Source organism: Rhopilema esculentum, chromosome 13 (genome assembly GCF_057945365.1).
Source record: "Rhopilema esculentum isolate cy_ngs chromosome 13, ASM5794536v1, whole genome shotgun sequence".
NCBI classification, from domain to species: Eukaryota; Metazoa; Cnidaria; class Scyphozoa; order Rhizostomeae; family Rhizostomatidae; genus Rhopilema; species Rhopilema esculentum.
In genome coordinates, this window is record NC_142827.1 from 1796748 (window position 1) to 1817130 (window position 20383).

The following is a 20383-nucleotide window of genomic DNA, read 5'->3' on the forward strand; positions in this document are numbered from 1 at the left end:
AGGGTCTGATCCACTGAAGTTTTTGCATAGTTTATAAATTTAAAATGGAAATTTATGTTGATAATTTCACAGATTCACAACACTTTTAATGTTACTAATTCTTCTCTTTCCCCTGAAATTTCGCTTCTCTTAAAACCGGATCTTTCTGTCATGTTTCCTGTTTAACACGCACAAGATGTGAAAACTTAGTGGAACACAAAAAGTTTTTTGCGTCAGATATTTTCCAATATGCATGGAAGAACAATCTTTACACTAAGAACGGTAGGCCAGCAAAAATGTAGAAGTGAAATTGAACAACAGTACGCAAAGGATGCCAGAGCTGTTGAGAGAATTGGAATTTTAAGAATTTGGGTTTTTAGGTGAACACCACCTCCCTACTACACTCCAATACTCCGGCAGACTTTGCACATCATATAAAGATTTTATTCTATAAATTTGACATCTTTACTACACATCTTTTGCACTCTATTAATAATATACAGTGTATATTTCCTAATTACAAACAAAGTGCTTGGATTGCGTACAGGATCGAGAATCTGTTAGAGCTTAAGAAGTGAATTACGATTTTGGATCCGTATAAATCAACTTTTGAAGACAGCTTAGTTCATATTCATAGGGTTTGAGCAAATCCTCATCTTCATTCCGGCACTGAAGCGAGGCAACCTTTGTTTAACCGCTTTTGTTACGAATTGAATTAACAGAGCTAATTGACATAGACTTTTCGATATTCATTCGTTGGCTCCAAATTCTTCCATTGACCAATAATGGTCTTAAGAAATGAAGCTGTTGGAAATGTTCATAAGGCATACTTTTAAGGAATTCCCGAGCTTTGGTAGAAAATGTTGCAAAGAGAAGGTGTTACGAACTTCCTGAATTTTATCTGTGTCAAGGTCGGATGACAAAGGACATCAAAACATGTGACCATCAGAACTCCTTCAAGACAGAGTTGTAAAAATCTTTTGTTATGATTTAAAAAAAAATTAGATCAAAGCATTCTCGTCAAATCTTAAAATCAAAAGTTATAAACGATGAAGTTTCGAGCCCACGGTATTGTGTATAGTGAAGATTTGACGTCAAGTGATTTTATGGTTATCAAGCTACTTGGTTTTGTTTACATTCACGTAGAAAAGGGAATTGGATTTTTGAAAGTCTGTGACGCATGTTTAACTTCTTTAGGCCCCAGGACCCTTACGTACACACTCTCTGTGCTAGACATCTTTAGCTCATGCTGCCATTCCTGCAAAACCTTTAATAACTTGCCTTTTTGGGAAAAGGTTGCCGAAATAGCAGGATGCAGTCACATAATCCTGAACCTGTAAATGTTCGTGCTTCTATTATCTCAGTACAATACAAGCACAATAAAGTGAATCTTTTTCTGTCCAAGATCTTGCTAGACTGAAACACTGCCTTCTTGGGTGTAACTTTTTACAAACCAAGGAAAGCAAGTGTTCATAAGAAAAACGTCTTTGTAAAATTTGGCTAGCCTGTGCTCCAGACCCCTTACTTAAAAGTAGAGGACTCATTCGATACTAGTCCTCTACTTTCAAGTTAGGGGTCTGGAACACAGGTTACATTACACGGAAATCAATATTACATTTACAGCGCCCATTGGCCGCATTCCTGTTCCCAAAATAAGTCAACATTCCCTGATCCGCGTGTCTATCTGTCCACAACTCCAAAATCTTAAGAATGCAGACCTAAATTGACGCTTGATGATAACATAGATAAGTGGGTCCACTGCAGGGCTTGACATGGTAAGGCATAACGCTGTTTTCCACATCCAAGATGGCAGCTTCAGTGATGGTATTGATATATCAATTATGTCGAGAAGAGCAATTGGAATATGCAGCAAGACAAACATTCCAACGACTATTCCAAGCATTCTAACAGCTCTGAATTCTTTCTTCACTTTGATTTTAGCAGATCCTTGCTTTTCCTTCTTCAAAACCGAGAACTTCGATATACTAGCTAAGATGGCAATGTTGCGTTTTCCTCTAGGCCCAACCTTCCCTTCTTCAACTTTTGTCTGTCCATTCACATTAAAGGACAAGAAACGTCTCAAAGTCTTCTTAGAATCAGCGTTTGGTGATTTTCTTTCCACTGGTTGAGAATATGTTCTCAGTATCTTCGTGTTGGTTCGAATGTTAGCTTCCTGAGTTGTGCTGGGTGCTACTTTGTTTTTTCTTGCTCTGTGTTTTTGACATTCTGTTTCAATAATTTCTCTGTCCTTAGGGTCCCAACTCTCCATTATTGACCCTCCTGTCAACATCGCCCTTCTCTTCCATTCCCTCAAACTTTTTCCAACTTTTGTCAAGTTCTCTGCTTGGTCAAGATTGTCAAATACTTCATCCTCGCTGTCATGATTTTCTTGTTGTGACATTTTCTGCAGTTCTTCTCTTCTCTTTTGCATCCACGAGTCATAATTTCGGTATAAAATCGATCTTATTTCTTTGGATTGGTCGCAGTCTGCCGTAAGAGGCCGGTCGGACGAGCTCAACCGGTGTCTGAACGGTGATACTAAGGATTCTGTGAACCGTCTCCTTTCTAACCAATCCATTTCCACTGTTTTACTGTTCCTAAATTGCAGGGCGATTTCAACTGCATGTCGACGGGCAACAATAACTATTTTGCTATACACAAGGCAGAAAACAAATGGTGGAAATAGTTCTGTTAGAATTATAAGCACCAACACATACGAAGCTGGAAACACAGACCGGTATGTACACGGTCCACTTAGATTGTGATGAGCCGCACTTGGAAGGGCCCAAGCAGTTAACGGAATAATGGCGATGATGAAGGAAACGGCCCATGACGTCACGATCAAATAACCAATTCTGGTCGTGATGATATGCGTCCGATAGTATAAGGGTTTGCATATGAAGCACCAGCGATCGATGGCAATGAATAGGATTGCAAACACGGATGCATTGAAGAAGAATACCGACAGGAAGGTATCAATCGCACAGAAGAGATACCTAGGCTTAAATACCAGCATGTTTCTAGTGGCAAGTGTAGCAATACACTTCAAGAGATCAGCTACTGCCAAGTTCAAAATGTAGAAGTTGTTGATATTCTGTAGCTGGCGATAGGCCGCCACAACAATTATAGTCGTCACATTTCCAAGAAACGCAATTATAAAGATAGCTGTGAAGTAGACAACAACAACATCTGATCCATATTTTGATTCCATTACTGTTATGAGTTACGCTCAGGTTCTAAACCATAACATATTTATTTCTTTTGACAGTCGTTTGTTTCAGATGATGCTTCATGAGCTTTCCAAACAGGTTCGATGTTAGAATGCCTGCAACATTGAGCTAGATATCTCTTTCTATTAAAGAACAGTATATTCCTTTCATGTATATTACTGAACTAACCAAGGCATGGGTGTCTTTCATTGTGTTCAACTGCACCATTTTCCAATAAAATCCTATCGAAACAAACTGCTGACTTTCGTTTGAAAAACAGCTGCAATGTTACAAATTAGTGCACGTTTGTCCACACTCTATCTTCGATTATTTGATGCCGAATATCGAATGGGTCCTTTGTAAAACGTGATGATTCATTCTCCTTTACAAGTTAGAGTAACACTGATTCTTAACAATGCATTATATGGCAAAATGCTTACTGAAGGATGCTAAGTCAAAACACGTCCACGACAAACCAGGCATTAATACGAGTCGTAAAGAATCTGTAAAACCATCATCCTTTTGGTACACTGTCGTGAATTTCTAGCGAAGATGATATGCACAGATAATTATCCTTCAACCTCTGAAGAGTGAGAGAACTACAGCTGTGTTATCAGCATTGCCTCCTAGATAAGTATCTTCGTGTTATTTGCAGCCATTAGGTTTATCACGACGAAAATATCTGTGCAAAATCCGCAAAGAATGCTTTGTAATTTACAGTTTATCCGAGGATGCAGCATTCGTTGATCGTTGACCACACATCAAGCATTGAGAGAACCAGTATAACAAAACTCGAGGACACAAGCTACTTGAAAGCGTCAAAGAGCTCCCTGCCTAGACATTTGAGCAAGAAAAATATCATAGCAGACAAAGCCTGGATGTACATACAATCGTGATAACAATCAATGTCAATGGCTTCAATAAATGATTTGATTACGTCCTTTGTAAGCAGGTTGACTCCCGTGATATATTATAAACTCTTGAAAACAGCAATCTAATAATCAAGTACCACCAACGTCGAAACATAATCAAATCCGGGGGTTTTAGCATGAAAGACTTTTTGTACAACAAAACGCTTGCGTGTTTCCTGTGAAGTACGAATGCGAAATAGCATTGCATAGTAACAAGATTTTATTAAGCTTTAAGGAAATACGTCATTTATTATGCCATCAGATGCAAGAGAACCAAGTAAAGAATCTCTTCATGATATCAACCCGAAGGCAAGGTGTATTTGCACATAAAAAGTGGACAGCTTTTCATATATTATTGTATTCATGGTAGATAATGTTAATTATGAAAAGAAAGCCTCTATGATTCTACTACAATACGTTATCTGCAGTCGTGACAAGCCCAGTTTGAACATAGAGGACTTTGAGGAACATTAAAAATGATCGAGGAATAGATGCATGTTCCTGTTTCCCACTTTACTCTATCCAAATACTGTTTAATCCTTTGACACCCCGATAGAGAAGAGAATTACTTTTTCAGACATAATACATAAAACTTTTTTATGTTGATACGAAAAGACTCATCTCATCTTTTCATTTCAATCTCGCAAGGCTACCCGTAGACTGTAATTTGAAAAACAACAGGTGTCATGTTAAGGACAGAACACCTCTTTGTAAGCCCATCGAACGTTCTTGTTTTGTAGAGAGCATGAGTCTAGAACTGTCGCAACAATGCTTTTGATAGTTGGAATCGGTCGAGCTAAAGAACCTATAATTTAATGAATGGTTTAATGAATCTGTCAAACAAATTATCTTTAGTTTGATTAGTTGTCGTGTCTCGCTGTTATATGGGTTATTGGACTGCCTGTGTTTGAAGAATTACTACAAATGGCTAGAAAATATGCAAGTTAATGTATACAAAGATGAAAACAGGTTCTCCCGGATGATAGAAAACAAGGTGGCCTTCTCAATATTTGAACTTGGTAATGAAAGCCCAACAGGATGCTCTCTGGTTCCTAATTCTGTTGATAACACAAATAACGTAAATCAGATCTAGGTAACAAGCAGGGTGTTGAATTCAGAAATGCTAACAAAAGGATCATGAGTATAAAGACAGCTGCACATTTGATGAAGAAAAATTTATTAAAAATCTTTGATGTAGTATACCATTGTCCAATGCTGCACATCATTTTTAGCAATGACTCAAAAAGTATAAAGGTTATCCAGACCTTACAACGACAACTGGAGAGTGGATAGATGTAGGCCGAGTACAGCCATCATTTACTCCGCAGAAGCGAGAATTTGACCAAAAGGAACAAAATGGAAATTGTGTTTTGATTTATTCAGAGGGTTTTCCGGTCTCTTTAAATTATTCTACGCGATTTCGACAGCTGAATCAAGCTGTAATAGAAAAATAAACTTTTTTAAACTTCATTAATAGTCTCAAGAAAGATTGAATGCCGGTCCCCTGGAACTACTATGAAAAAAATGTCATCGAGAAGAGCAGATTCCCTGAAACCTTTGCCTTAGAACCATTGAACGATTTTCATGATGATTAAATGAAATTAAATGCCTTTTATATTGCATTGGTATTTCTTCCCGATAAGTAAATTAACGAAGGTTTGATTTCTTGAGCGGAACAGGATATAGACTATTCTAAGCTTTTCTAGCAAGATATGCAAAAGGAAAGGAGCCAGAATAGAGTTGTGAATAACACCTTACGCATTATTCGAAAAGTTACTGGTTCCATATTGTCAATTAGTTTGTTCTTTTAGAGATTGAATTTTACTTATATACAAGTTCCTCATTTTTCAGGAGACAAAAAATCTTAGAAGTGGAATCGCGGAGAAAAGATGCATGTTAATAAGCAGTGAAATAAAAAAAAATATTAATCTCATTCTCAATAATTTTACAAAATGTTCATACTACTCATATGAAACCGCAAATAAAAAAACGCAACAAATCAATGGAATATTGAATAAATTTTTCTCATGCATTATAAAATTTATCAAAATTCTCAAGTTCAGCGAGCTTAAATCCTTAAAATTACAAAAGATTCAATTTATTCCAACTTGAAGACATCAACATGTATGATAGGTCTCTAAATACTGTAATTCCAGTCACGACGCAGGTGTACTCGTTTATCTAAGCTTATCTGTCCTAGTCATCATTTCATTATTGTGAAAACACACCCAATAACATCGGCGCTTAAGTAAAAGATAAACATATATGGAATATTTTTAGACGAAGAGCAAGTGCACGTCTATATGATGAAATAAAGGATCAAATTTTCCAAGTACTGGCTGGCCCATGAAATTGAAGTACTTTAAAAACAGGGGTCTGTCAAATTCGTTTTTTGAGATTCCATTACGAGAATTCTTTTAATAGAGGCCCTGCTCCGGGTTGAAAGGACTCATGGCGTATTCTGTTTATTTCAAAACGACACCACACAAACACTGTATACTTGATAATCTAAGTTGTTACTTTTACACAGTCAAACTGGCAGAAATATTGGCTGGACAAGCATATAAACCTGCATAGAGGCTTTCCTTTATCCCAATGCAATTACAAAATATCACTTTGAAGGCTATGATGTTTTGAACGTAAAAAACGTTTGAATGACCAGCGAAAGGGACATGCACACCAGTGTCCAGATCCAGCTCGAAACGAGGGAGGTTGCATCATAACATCTTCATAGATTTTCATTCAAAGGGTCACGAAGACCCTTAGCTCGTAGTCTGCTGAGTGACTTAGCAGTATTTATTAAAAAGTTACCAGCTTTTTCATAACTTGCTATCAAAGACTGGAAAGGGTCTTCAGAAGTTCCAGATACGTTGGCAGCTGAATCAGATCTGAGAATGGCACCCATCGCGGATTCGAGAACGGAATTCAGAGCCTTTTCCAACGAATCAACGTCAGTGATATTGGTAATAGATGGTGCCCACGAAATGCTATGATTCTGATCCATAACTGATTGATGAAAAAATATATCTTATATTTACTGCAGTTATACTAGCTATAGAAACTTCATATGAGACACATTTTGCTACTAAAGCAATTATTCTGATTTTTTTATGCTACAGGAAACGTTTGGTCATATTTTGTCAGATACCTTGGCTAAATGAAGCAAATTTCCAACTTCTCTATCCTAGAAGGCCTTACAAATAAGAACTTCTTGAAAAAACCATTAAATTTTAACTCACCATCTGTCTGCATTTCTTTATTTTCCTTTGCCACAAAGGTTTCTGTTTCTGCATCTTTTTTCTCTCCAATAAATTGCTCATCTGTACTCCTGAGTCTTGATAGCTTCTGCGGAGGCGGGCTTGCGAGGCTGTCCTCGATTTCTTGGAATGGAGAGCTGCAAATGGAGGGGCTTTCAGGTTCGCTTTTAATAACGCCTTCCTCTTTAGTTAGACTTGATTTGCGTTTCAATCTTGCTGCAGATCTTCCTGTTCCTCTCCTTCCTTTGCCTGGCTGTTTAACACCAATCGGAAGTAAAAAGCCTGTATAATTTTCTAAATGAAGATCTGGGTGTACAAGCTTGCTGATCTTTCCAGGGGGTACCTTCCGAACAGCTAAAATAACGGCATCACTTTTTACTGTTCTAGTTGTATCAATGACAACCTCGTTGTCTACCTGTTCTACAAGCTGGCTCCCCCGTCGAAGGTACCCTAGTATATCACGAGCTTTGTATTCATGACCACTTGCTCGAATCACAGTTCTTTCAGGTGGGCAATGTGTCTCTACTGGGAACTTTTCGAGAAATTCTCCTAGAAAGAAAGAGAAGAACAAGTGTTTTGCAGTGGCGTAGAGAGGGGCGAGAAATTCAAGTTTCCTGACAGAAATTTGATAAGCACTTTTATTTTTAACTATATTTGAACGCAACATAACGCCATCAGATCTGAAATAAACCAAGAGATAAAGTCTGTGACATTTAATAATTTATGCAAAGTTAAATGTCATAAACCATACAGCTGGCTGATCCTCTCCTCAAAAAAGCATTTTTAAGTATCATTCTTTATTAAAGAGATTGTCAGTCTGGTTCAAAACAAAGTTAGAAGTCATCATATTCAGCTATAAAATCTTCCCACTCAAATGCAATACTTAGATGTTTTCCGACAAAAAAGCAATTTAGCATTGCAGGGGGTTTCTCGCCCCCTCTGAACCCTCCCCCATCTACGCCACTGATGGTTTAGGCTTGTTTCGACACAATACAGAAAAAGACGTAATTGTTGAATGAAAAAAGGAATCGTTTCTCACCTAGACTGTAGGTTTTGTTGTCCAGTATGACAGATGGCTCTTCAACTGACATCTGCGTCCAGAGAGCTTCAAAAGCTACAGAACGATTAATCTTTTTAAGCGTAGGCACATCGTTGTCACTGCCATCTTTAATTCCAAAGTGTTTGATATTAAACGGCTTTAAAGAATTTCTTATTGGAATTTTTTCAGTCTTCTTTATTTCTTCGACTTGCAGGCTTTCGGAAGGAGCTTCCTCATTTTCACTGGTCGGCCTACTGCCAACAGAAACCTCAAGTTTGCTTAGCTTTATAGCTTTGCGTAGATCACGTTCAAGCGACAGTTCGTCTGAGGCTCCAAGAAGATCAAAACGAGTCGAGTTTGTTATTCGACGTGATGTCCTTCGTCGGCTCATCAAGCTCCCGTCATTGCTACAACTGCCGTTTTCTTGATCAGAATACACCATCTGTTCATTCGCGTCAGCCGCATCCAGATTCTCCTGTGGTACCGGGTCTGCGGCCGACCGCAAATATGGTGTTTGTCGGTTTTCTACTGAATCCTGTCCTAGTCCGGTTTCTAACAAACTAGTTCCTGTTTCTAGGCATCTTGTTGGCAACGTCACCGGATTTGAGTTCTTGACAACTGTATTGAGCGACAGTTTCTTCTCACTGTCTAATGTAACACCAGTATTTTCAGGTACGTCCCTAGCCTCGATTCTTTGTTTAATACTGTCTCGCATCCACGCCTTTTTATTTCCACAGGCGGCAACAATGCTCTCTGCAAATCCTGCGGTTATGACCCTTTGGTGTTCCTCTCCATTTTTCGCTTCTGTGTTTTCGTGAGTCAACTCTGCACCGTTCTTTGGCATCGGGGAGATATTTCGTTCTTCTTTCAATCGAATTATCCTGTTCGCATTACTGTCAAATGTGAAACTAGTGCTTCCTTCATTTCTTTGGCTGACACCATCTCGCGATAACAGCTCACAATAATTGTTATAATCACTAAAAGGTAACTTTGTTCCACCTGATTGAGATGTGAACGCCGATTGATCTATTATATTTTCACTGTTGTGACAACTGCAATTCTCATCGTGCAAACAATTATTTCTAGGTTTCACTAACATTTTATCTTTTTCACCAAGGCCGCCATTTTGAGATGGCTTCCCTTGGAGGTTATTTCGAACACTTCTTTGATTTTGCACAGATTCAGACACCTTTGCAGCCTCACTTTGACGGCGTGTATCTACATCATCAGCCTGACTACCGCAAGCTGCAGACGAGCTCTTGCCACTTTCCGGATCATTATTTGGTAAACCTGATTCGGTCAGATTCACGATAACAGACTTGTGCTCAAGGAGATCGCAGCCTTTAGTCTTAGAAGTCTCATAAGTAGATGACGTTGTAGCTGTTGTTATCTTAGATTGTGGCATTGATCCGGGTAAATTCTCCGACTTGATATTCCGCTGCAGGATGTCTTCTTTGCACATTTCTGTCTCCGAGGATAGTGACCGTGATTCGTCAGTAGCAGCACCTTTATCGGTTTGTGACAGTTTTTGTACGACACAGGTTGTCGGATCGGAGTAGCTTTGTCGCAAATCAAAAACTCTCGGGACAAGCAGAGCTGATTTAACCGGACTATCAAAGAATTCTTTTTGATATTCAGGAACAGCGTCCAACTCAGTGCCAAAGCGATAAACAACTTCAAAAACCTCTCTCATGACGACAGCTCGACGGTACTCGGACCAACCTACGGGAGAGGAATAACGTTACTGAAGTGACTAAGTCAGTGCAGTTCAGGGGACCTTAGGCAAAACGGCCGCCAATCTCTGAAAATAACATTGTTGATGTTTGATGCCAGGTAGAGAATAAGAAACGAACAGTGGATTAGGAAAACAAAAAAAGTGCAGAATCAACAGGTAAATGGCAACAACTGAGTTGTAATGGTCGAAACATATACATGCCAAAATTGGATTGCTATTAATATGATAAACTTTTCTGCTATGAGAATTAAAGTAGCATGCAGTATAAAGTATAAAGGTAGCATGCAATATGGTATAAAGAATGCATTAAAATTTGTTATCCTTATTCACTTTCGTACTATTTCATTCTCGTTTTTCTGGACATCATACCATTTGGGTGAAAAGCATTTTGAATCGTTGGAATTTTCAATGTGTTGGGCACACAAGGAAGTAAATGTTTAAGTCGAATGAGTTATCCCCCGTCTGTGAGTCTCTAGAGCTATCCCCCTTCATTACAACCAATGATCGTATGCATTGAAACCAGCTATAAGCAGGGAGTGGCTCATTCGAAAGAAGCCTTTTGCGTATCTGTCTTCCCAATTGGAATGAACACATACAAATATGCCATCTGTAAAAACTCTCGTATTCTTAAGGTGGTGCTATCAAGGTGGCAGTGATAAAGACTTACCTGTGGGTGGTATTCCATGCCACGTGACCAGAGAGTAATCAGAAGCAGTTGGTAGGTATATAAGCATCGCAATGATAGCAACGGGGTAAACACGGTCTAAAAAACTTCAAAGAAAATTGCTTGGTTGGATAAAGCAGTATATAGGTTTTTAACAGAGAAGTAATTTGAATATCTAAATAAATATTTGTGACATGTACTCTATGATGCAGTGTCGGTTGGTCATTGCAAATAATCTCAAAGATAAGTATGTGTAGAAAATAGAGGCTGAATCAAGGGTAACGCAAAGTAATCATTGTTTGGCGTAGAACAATTCTGATGATCACATTTAGTGCAAAATACCAAAAGCAATTTAAAATCTCCCTAGTCTACACGCCAAAGCGCGTACATCTTTGTACATATGACATCGATCACATATAATAAAAACGATGATCTTCTTGTGGAAAACGACAGTGCCATAGGAGTTCAACAGTATATCAAAACCATTCCGTTACTGAAGACAGTTCGATTAGTACAGACAATGCTTTGCCTGGTTGATTGCTTCTTGTTAGTCTAAAACAATCGGTTGGAAACTAAGATGATACATAGTGAATACAAGATGGTGTAAAACATAACAAAAAAGGCAAAGTGAACAATACCTGTCAAACTCATCGATGTAGTTTTTCATGTACCGATACATCGCCTTGCTGTCCTCTCCCGCAGCAACAATTTTTCGCCTAACGAAACCATAACAACGTTTGGTCACGTCTTCGACGGTATCCATATCAATAGATTCGCTTCTAATGGAGCGAAATACGTCTTGAAGTTGACCCATTTCACATCCCCAGAAACCCCGAGTTGCCATTTTCAATAATGTATGCTCGTAGAGGCAGCAGGTGCCACTGCTTGGGGTATTTGGGGCAGGAGGTGCTTTGCATGGAACAAAGGGTGGTCCTCCGTAGCGTCGATACTGGAGATAGTTAAAACTTTTGAATTCTCTCTTCTTTCGTCGCTTTTTGCCTTGAATCACCAAACAGTTCGTGTCTGGGTTGAGGACATTTTTAGTTGGATCTCCTAAATACCGGCTGATGTGGCTAACTTTGACTTGAGATTTAGCTTGGGGACTGCAACTTATATTCTTCGAAGAGGTCTCCATATGCACATTTGTACGCTTCGCAGCACCAGCGGGCGACGCTGCAACGCCAAGGCTGGCTGTATCGGTGTTAATAGACATTTTGATTGAAGATGAGATTGGTACTTTGGCCTGGACAGTTTTGAAATCAACTGACAATGGCGATGTGAACATTGAGTTTGTGCCCACTAGAGTAGCTCTTGCTTTGTTTGCGATGGACAAGGAATTCAATATTCTGTCCACTTTTGGGATATCTACTGAAACCTGCTTAGTGGTATTTTTAGGTATTAAAGCTAACGAAGCCATTGGTATGTTAACTGTGCTTGATGCCACCATCGAAGAAGTAAGAGCATTCGACTGCACAGTTATAGCTGTTGGCCTTGATAGCGAGGCTGTACTTACAGAGGAGGCATCTTTCTGGGTTATATCATTAGGTTTTATTTTCATGAGTTGAATTGTTTGATTGCTGTTTGGTGGCCAGACACCAAAGTTCACAGAGGCCACAGGGAACTGCGTTTCACTAAGGGCCGTCCTTGTCATATTTAGAAGATGCATAATATTAGATTGGCTGCTGCTCTGTTGTGACGTTACTTGTTTTTTGGCAAACTGCTTGGTACCAGGCTTCTGCGACGGGCTGACAATAACTTGACTACCAGGTAGAACATTTGTAACGCTGGTGACCACGCTTGTAGTTCTAAGTGTCGCCGTCGTGCTTGACATAACAGTTTGGCCTTGTGGTAAATACAAGTATCCTGGTTGCGGAGCTGTAGCCTCTGTGCTGGTTTTGATCTTCAAATTCCCTGACAGAGGCAAAATCGGGGTGTGTCCCGGGGTGAAAGCTTTTGCTTTAGGTGCATGGCCCACTCCAGGGCTAGCTGGTTTCGTCGTACTGCTGGGAATGAGAATAAACTTCTTTCCGTCTGGGCCTTGAAAAATAGTTTGGCCTAAAACTATACTTGGTTGAGCTTGAATGCCCTGTTGGTTTTTATTTTGCGTTGGAAGAAGGATGAGGTTATGTTGAGGAGAGGGAAGTTGTGAAGATGAAAGCTGGGGAGATGGGGCTGGAGATGAAGAGTGCTGCGCCATACTTGCTTTGACACTGGCGTTGTTCGGGTAGCTGAAAACAACCGACTTGGGCATTACTGAGGTATCCGCTTTACTTTTTGGAGGTTCAGTAGCTCGCGTTGACTTCCCTCTTTTACTTTGCTTTCCGTCTGGTGAGAAGTGAAAAATGTGCTTTCGTACAACGTTTGTCACCCTTGTCTTGCGTAACGGTCTCTTTCGAACTTTCTGCAAATTTCTTGACTGACTGGTCTTTGTATTACTTTCACTTAATCTAAGCATGATCTCATCATCTGACAGCTTTCGTAACCCCAATGCATGAATGAAGTTCTCTTTCGATTCAGATAGGTTCATAACTATACAGCAGAAGTCTTGATTTAGCGAAAAAAAACCATGCAATTGCTCGTATCCTCTATTCTCTGGCCTGGGAAATAAAAGTACGAGTCAACAACAAGGCAGAAATGAGAAAGATAAATTTAACAAGAGAAAATTTTTTCAATAATTGGCATATGTCTGCCATAAGTTAAAATCAAGGGAGTGGGGGCCACAGAGGGACCCTGGTTCTGGTCAGTATTGGAAGATAATTATAATAGCTAATAAACTATTTGTTTAAAGTTGACGTCATGATAGCTGCGAAGCTAATTAAAGCACACCATTAAACCCATATTTTTCCTCTGAAGGTTACAAAAAAATTAAGTGATTTCCGCTGGAAATAACCAAACAAGGTTTTGTACCGCAAAATTTGAAGAGGGCACGAAACAGCGGAAACACGGCACAGTCCGATACTCTTCGAGTAATAAACGTCGAAAAATGAATGCATACCCAAAGTTTCTTCAGGTACTTAAAGCAAGGGAAAACTAAAGCACAGTGGCGTAACGCTGTTTAGAAAATTTTAGTTCATATGGTCATCTATAATTATGTCTCGTTGAATTAAATAAAATTACTTTATGGACTAAACAAGAAATTTTGCAAAGCTCACTGACTTTCAAATAGTTTCTAGAAGATAATTTTTCAAATATTTTTTGAATAAGAATCTAGAAGAGGTAGTCTTATTTCTACAGTGAGATTGTTCCATAATTTTGCCCCCATATATTGAGTTGATTTCAAGCCGTACTGTGAAGTATTTGCCATAGTAAGGACGAGATCACCACGTGTTGATTGCCTTGTGCCGTGACAGTGAAAAAGGGGTTAGCTTATTGATTGATTCATGAACAAAATATAATAGTTTCAGTTTAAAGATATCTGAGATTCTAAGTAATTTTAAGTTTTAAAAATAGGAAGAGAATGAGCAAGGAATTCTTGATGTGATATAGCTCTAACAGCTCTTTTTTGTAATTTGAATAGTGGCTCAATATGCGAGTCAAACGTTTGTCCCCAAACAATAATACCATATTGTAAGAAGGACATAAACAAAGCATTATTAACTGATATTGATGTAACTGTTGGAAGAAGGTTTCTTATTATGAAAAGAATGTCACAGGTTCTTGCCAGTTTTTTTGAGAGTTCAGCAAGATGATCTTTCCAACGAAGGTGTTCATCCAAGAGGAGTCCTAAGAATTTGATGTATTTTACCTTGGAAATGTGCTTTTTGCCGATTTGGATTATAATGTCTAATGGTAATGAGGCTGAGGAAGAATGAAAAATTATAAAGTTAATTTTACTTATATTCAAACAGAGTTTATTCGCATCAAGCCAACGTTTGACATATTTTAGTTCTTTGTTTACCTTCTTAGTGAGCTTTTCAAGTGTTTCTGATTCCAAGTAGATATTTGTGTCATCACCAAAGAGGAAGAATTTTAAATGTTTTAAAACTATTGGTAAATCGTTGAGGTATGAAAGAAAGAGCAAGGGTCCTAGCACTGATTCCTGGGGCAAACCATATGTAACCATTAATTCTACCATTAATTGAAACAAACTGTGCTGTGTCTGTAAGATACGATTTGAACCACCCAAATGCATTCCCTCTAATTCCATAGTGCTCAAGTTTGGAAAGCAAAATTTTATGATTTACAGTATATAAGGCCTTTTGTAAGTCAAAAATATACCACACTCATATTTTTTGTTATCAAGGCTACTTTTGATAGCTTTAGTCATACTAATTAATGCATGATCAATCGAATGATTTTCTTGAAAGCCAAACTGTAAAGGATATATGATTTTATAATGAGTAACAAAATATTGTTTTAAACAATAGGCTATTTTACTCCTCTCCATTTAAACAAAGGCTACCCCCCGCAGCTAATATCCCTTTGAATAGACTATGAACAACTGTCCTAGGAGTTGTGAAAGAATATTGTGTCGTTAGGAGATCTGGGACCTAGTTTGTTGTTACAGTAGCTTGTACAAAGAAACGGGGCGAGTCTCGGTATCGATATACTGAAATATCCAAAATATCTATACTGAAATATTTATATATTTTGTGTTTTGTAATATCAAGTCCTCGAATTAACGTACTAAAAACAATCCCCCTGGAAAAAATGTTGTCGGCGAATATGGTCTACCGTCGGCAAATCTGGTCTACCGTCGGCAAACCCGGTAGACCAGATTTGCGATATGTTGGAAAGTCCTGTGATATGTCGGCGAATATTGCCATTCGTGAGCAAACATTGCAACCTGAGGTGGTCTCATGTCATATCCAGCGTATGTGTTTTTTTAATTGTTTTTTCTTGAGTGGTGTTTCCTCAGCGGCGTCGTGGTCGGGGGCAGCAGGGATGTGGGGCCATGGACCTCTCTGCTTTCAAAATTTGACGGATTTTTGAAAAATTCATCGTTTTGACGGAAATTCTCAAACTTGAGCTGTGGGTAATTCTCAAACTTTTAGCAACATAAATTTTTTGGACTAAAGTGCTTACCGTAATTTCAAGGGGCAATTCACTTTTGTAAAGAAAATACTAGATTTCCATAAATGAAAATGATTTCTCAGGATTTACCTATTCCTACCGTAGAGTGATTTGCTGGTCGGATTTTGTCAGTTAAGATCCGAATCTTCAAGGGCCAAATTTGGTTATGGAAATTGGTCAAAACCATCGCTTTCCCCCAGTGGATAATCAATTTAAGGATAAGATTTTATTATTAAAATTTGCTTCCAAGATTGCGATTTCCGGCAAATTTCAAGCATAAGATTATAAAAAATTTTCCCTTCGGCGGTAACGATGGTGCCGCCTCATGCAGTAACTTCATTCTACCCTTGTCCTTATCAACGGATGTCATGGACGTTCACTGGAAGTACGAAAAAACAGAGACAAAAGAAGTACATTTTGAATATCTTTCCAGCTATGGCAAAAGTTATGAGTTTTTCTGCCTCATTCCAATTTACTACACACTGACATGAAATGCTTCAATATGATCTATAAAGATCAAAGAAATTTTGATGGAAAATTTTTCTTTCTGCCCCCCCCCCTAGAATTCATTCGCCACGACGCCCCTTTGTTTCCTTGTTGGTAATTAACATCCATTCATGAAAAGATTGCCCTAGGCCATAAGCAAATATTTAAATTGATTGCAAGAGATGACTGCAAGAAATATTCTGAAATGCATTTTAAGATTTAAGACATTAAAAAGGCGAGGTCGCAAAGAATTTCTGCTCGCTCCGCTCGCAAGGGGCCTCGTCTTTCAGTTTTGCTGCAGGGCCTCCGAAGCCCCTCGGCGGTTCTGTCAGTAAGATCAACGTGCTGAACTATTTGAATTAATTAGGGTATCTCATTGCTCAAACTTGACTTCCAGGATAAAATCGAAGAAAGTACCCCCAGTTACTCGAAAATCGAAGCGATGATTGACTAACGAAAACATACTCTTTGATAAACAAATCAATTGCGTCAAAATGCCACACCCAGAAATTGACGTGTCTTTGACCACGCCCTATTTTGTCGGCAAATTGGTGACTAGCACCCCACCCCCCAAGTGAAAGTGCTTAGCGACGGTCCTGACAGCACGATACATTATTTGAGGGTAATAATTATTGCACGAATAATGAGGATTATAACAGGAAAAATTATCAATCTTTATGACAATCTAGGTGAAATGGGAGGATTTTCCACGGTGCGCACGGCACCGTGGCAATGGTCTTGTGCGAGGGGCAAATAGCCTCATGTGAGTTTCGTACACCTTTGGAGAAGTTCTATTGTTTTATCTGTAAATCCCTAGAAATCGTTTTGTATTGGTAGGAATCTCGTGTATGATAGTGAATCTCTCCTCGTTTTTGGGCGCTTAAAAAGGAAAACCACAATAAGTAATAAAACCTTTCCAACCAGCTATTAAGAGCAAGATAAAGCGCACTGGCCATAAAAGTTGTCTTAAACGAGAAATCCGTATAAATGGGTCAGTTGAAGGGCATCTTTTCAGTAGGGTGTCATGTGAGCAAACGAAGCCAACTTGATGCTCCTCATTGGGGAAGTAACAACAAAGGGTCAATTGAATAAGGCCGAACGGAAGTCCCTATTACAAACCAACACTTTTCGTTGGATGTTAAAATAATAGCTTTTGTTATCCAGATAGTTGCGAATTAAAGGAAGCGATTACATGCGATATGCATGAATGCACATTAATTTGAGAACAAGATTATGTTTTTGCACGTTCAGTGGATGCTGTTAACATTATAATGAGTTTCACGGGTTTGGCCACACAATTTTGTGATTTGGTATCATCCTTACCTTGCTGCTGTAGTTCGTGGGCGTAAACATTGAGTTACCTGTCCATCACCGTCTACTGTAGAAAATAAAAGCTGGATATCCAACTGTGATATTTAAATGAAACTAAGCTTTGAGCTGTAAACAAATGCGGCCTGAGAAAATTAACTATTGTATGCTCATTTGCAGCGCGGGTTGAACAATGCGGGCAACAGAATTTCCAAACACTGAAGGCCAATGCCAGGGGAAGGTCAATTTCTACAAGCAAATCAGTACGACACGAACACCAAAGCAACTTGACACCCGTTATGAACATTTTACTCACCAATAAACGTTAGCAAGCACAGTCGTGGTGATTCCCTTACATTGGAATTGCTTGATTTGTTCGCGTTAACTCGCAAAATCGTCTCATCGAGTTGGTTTATAACTCAGACATAATGAGCTGATGAAACAAAGGCCATACATTAAGCACGAAACGACTGCTCCCTTCTGTGAACATAAAGTTCTTCAGTATCTTATGAAATCAAACATACTGTCAGCGAAAGAATATCCTAAGTGTTGGACTATTTTATTAAAGACAAACCCACTTATTAAGCACGTGAGTCTTTCTTCCACGCCAATCAAATCGGCTGATTCATACCCACGTGACTATAACAATGTACTCGACACAGCTGCGCATTGTCAACGATCAATTTAAACGATGCTCAAGGGATTTTGCCAACTTAGCCCAGACACAAAATCCGGACCAAATAAAACTTCGTTGAACTTTTAGATGAAATACAAGCATTGTTGGTTTGTATGGTAACGCAGAAGGAGGGTTTTTCAAATTTTTTTGCTATAATTTACATTGCAGCTTTGTGCTATTGTGGAGCGAACTCTGGAAGGGAAAACTCAAGTTTCAGATATCACATTGACAGCTAGAAATAGCTTTTGCAAATCTACCTTCACCAACTCGACTGTCAATTAATTCATGCCCAACTTTAGATATTTGACGAAGAAAGTGTTATGGTTTTGAGTTAGTGAGTAGCAAACAAATTTTAATTGCATTGCAAAGATTGCTCTGGAGTTCGTCAGGAAATCGTTCGCGCACATTGGTCTGAATTTTATGCCAAGGTGCTTATGAAAGAGAACAATAACAATTAACGGCGTAAGTCCACGTAGAGCTCAGAGAGCCACAGAAAGGTTTAGAGGTGTCGTATTTGCCACACTTTTCGGATTTCGGGAGGTTTCTGGTTGTAAAAATTTTTTTTTCGAGGAGAAATGGGGCTGATCCCTTAGGATCACTTTATAACGTCCAAGTGACCTACAAGAAATGGTGTGGGGGTGGGGGAAAAGGAGAGGGGGAACTGCCACTTTAAGATTTAAGATGCTGTTGGAACCTCGGGCCCTGTATCAAATTATTGACAAGAAATTCTTTTGAAAAAACGTTTAGTTCAACGCAGTTTTTCTCTCAACGAAGTAAAATGAACCTCCAAGAATCATTTCTGGCAACAAAGGTTTGCAACGCGAAAACGTCGTTAGCAAAAGCGCATTAGAAAACGCAAGGAAATATTCCATAAATATGGCGTCCTTTTTAAAGTTGCTGCCTTGCCACGATTTGATGAAATTGACAGAACGGTGACACCAAAGCTTTTGGTTGGACAATCCGCAGAGTATAAAACGTCCTTATTTTAACACCCTAGGCCCTACATCAATGACTGCCGATCGGGGGAGAACAAGACGCACGGAAGTTCAAATAGTGACTTGCTTTTCGAGTTAAATAACAACAAAGCACATTTGCACAAATGTCAGGAATGGAAAAAATTCCGCCGAAAAATAACTCATTTGTGGGAATTTTGGGTCTTCAGTTAGGTGCATATGGGAGGCGGGGAGGGGGTTCACGGGAAACTCATCACAAAAGATTTTGTACTCGAGTTATTTCGTTCTGCAAAAAGTGGGCCACCCCACCTGGTCTTGGGGGCTCGTTGCGAAACCCACGCTTTCCTGGAGAGAATGTTTAACAAATAACATGCCAAATTGTGTAAACGCTATTTTACGTAAGTCTAGAAAGGTTTGTGCAAATTTGAACAAAATTGTTGCATATTTACTTTGCTATCTGATATGATAGCATGGAATCAGACAAGAGGATGGAATCGTGTTACACCCCTTGTACGGAACTTGTAGAATCGTGTTGTACCCATTTTTGGGCTCATGCAAAACTTAAATGAACACTAAGGATGGAGTTCACGGCCACCTTTTCTAAAAAATAAAAAACTAGTAATATGTTTTATTAGAAAATAATTTTTTTAAATGCCTGAAAAGCTACTGAGAGTAAAAAGCGTCTATCACATAAAATGCTACAAAATGCTATTCTTAGATTAGGTTTAATAAAAATCTTTTTCGGCTAGTTATTCATGGATTGATCGCTCTTGCTGGCCAAAATTGCATTCAATTCAACAGAGCTTTTTCTCATGTTTAATCGAAGAAGCTGAGACCTATTTGGTCCGAAAAACTTCTTCAGAAAGGATCAGAGACGCGCACGAAATTGAACCTGGGTGGGCTATGAATCAAGTTTAGTGATATATGAGGACCCACCATGGTTGGGTCCGATGCGAAAGAGAATTTTTGAAATTTAGCCTTCTAGAATGGCTAAAAATGCATATCCCAGTCTAAAATTTAACAAAATACTACACCGCTCAGAATAGACAATTCGACGATTCTTAAAAAAACATTGATTATTGATATTTAGGAAAATTTTTGGAGGGGAGGAGTCACGCCAAAACTCTAGTGACAGACGCTGGGGAAAAAAAGA

The 20383-nt window shown here is 38.9% G+C and overlaps 2 protein-coding genes across 4 annotated transcripts; both read right to left on the reverse strand.

Annotated features, from left to right (window-relative positions):
- Positions 1 to 425: 425 nt before the first annotated feature.
- LOC135692058 (uncharacterized) lies at positions 426 to 4446 on the reverse strand. The gene has a single exon (XM_065210080.2). The coding sequence runs from the start codon at positions 3188 to 3190 to the stop codon at positions 1637 to 1639; it is 1554 nt and encodes a 517-aa protein (XP_065066152.2). The 5' UTR covers positions 3191 to 4446; the 3' UTR covers positions 426 to 1636.
- A 1528-nt stretch (positions 4447 to 5974) lies between these two features.
- LOC135691865 (uncharacterized) lies at positions 5975 to 19753 on the reverse strand. 3 transcript variants are annotated; one of them, XM_065209856.2, is made up of 7 exons: positions 17918 to 19753; positions 17617 to 17671; positions 11433 to 13391; positions 10798 to 10901; positions 8396 to 10117; positions 7339 to 7905; positions 5975 to 7105 (listed from the first exon to the last, which is right to left on the reverse strand). In XM_065209856.2, exons 3-7 carry the CDS (start codon positions 13319 to 13321, stop codon positions 6828 to 6830), a joined length of 4560 nt encoding a protein of 1519 aa, XP_065065928.2. In that variant the 5' UTR covers positions 13322 to 13391; positions 17617 to 17671; positions 17918 to 19753; the 3' UTR covers positions 5975 to 6827. The 3 variants fall into 3 exon arrangements, with proteins under 3 accessions (XP_065065928.2, XP_065065927.2, XP_065065926.2); XM_065209855.2 differs by having other exon boundaries at positions 17617 to 19753; XM_065209854.2 differs by lacking the exon at positions 17617 to 17671 and having other exon boundaries at positions 5976 to 7105; positions 17918 to 19752.
- Positions 19754 to 20383: the final 630 nt, after the last annotated feature.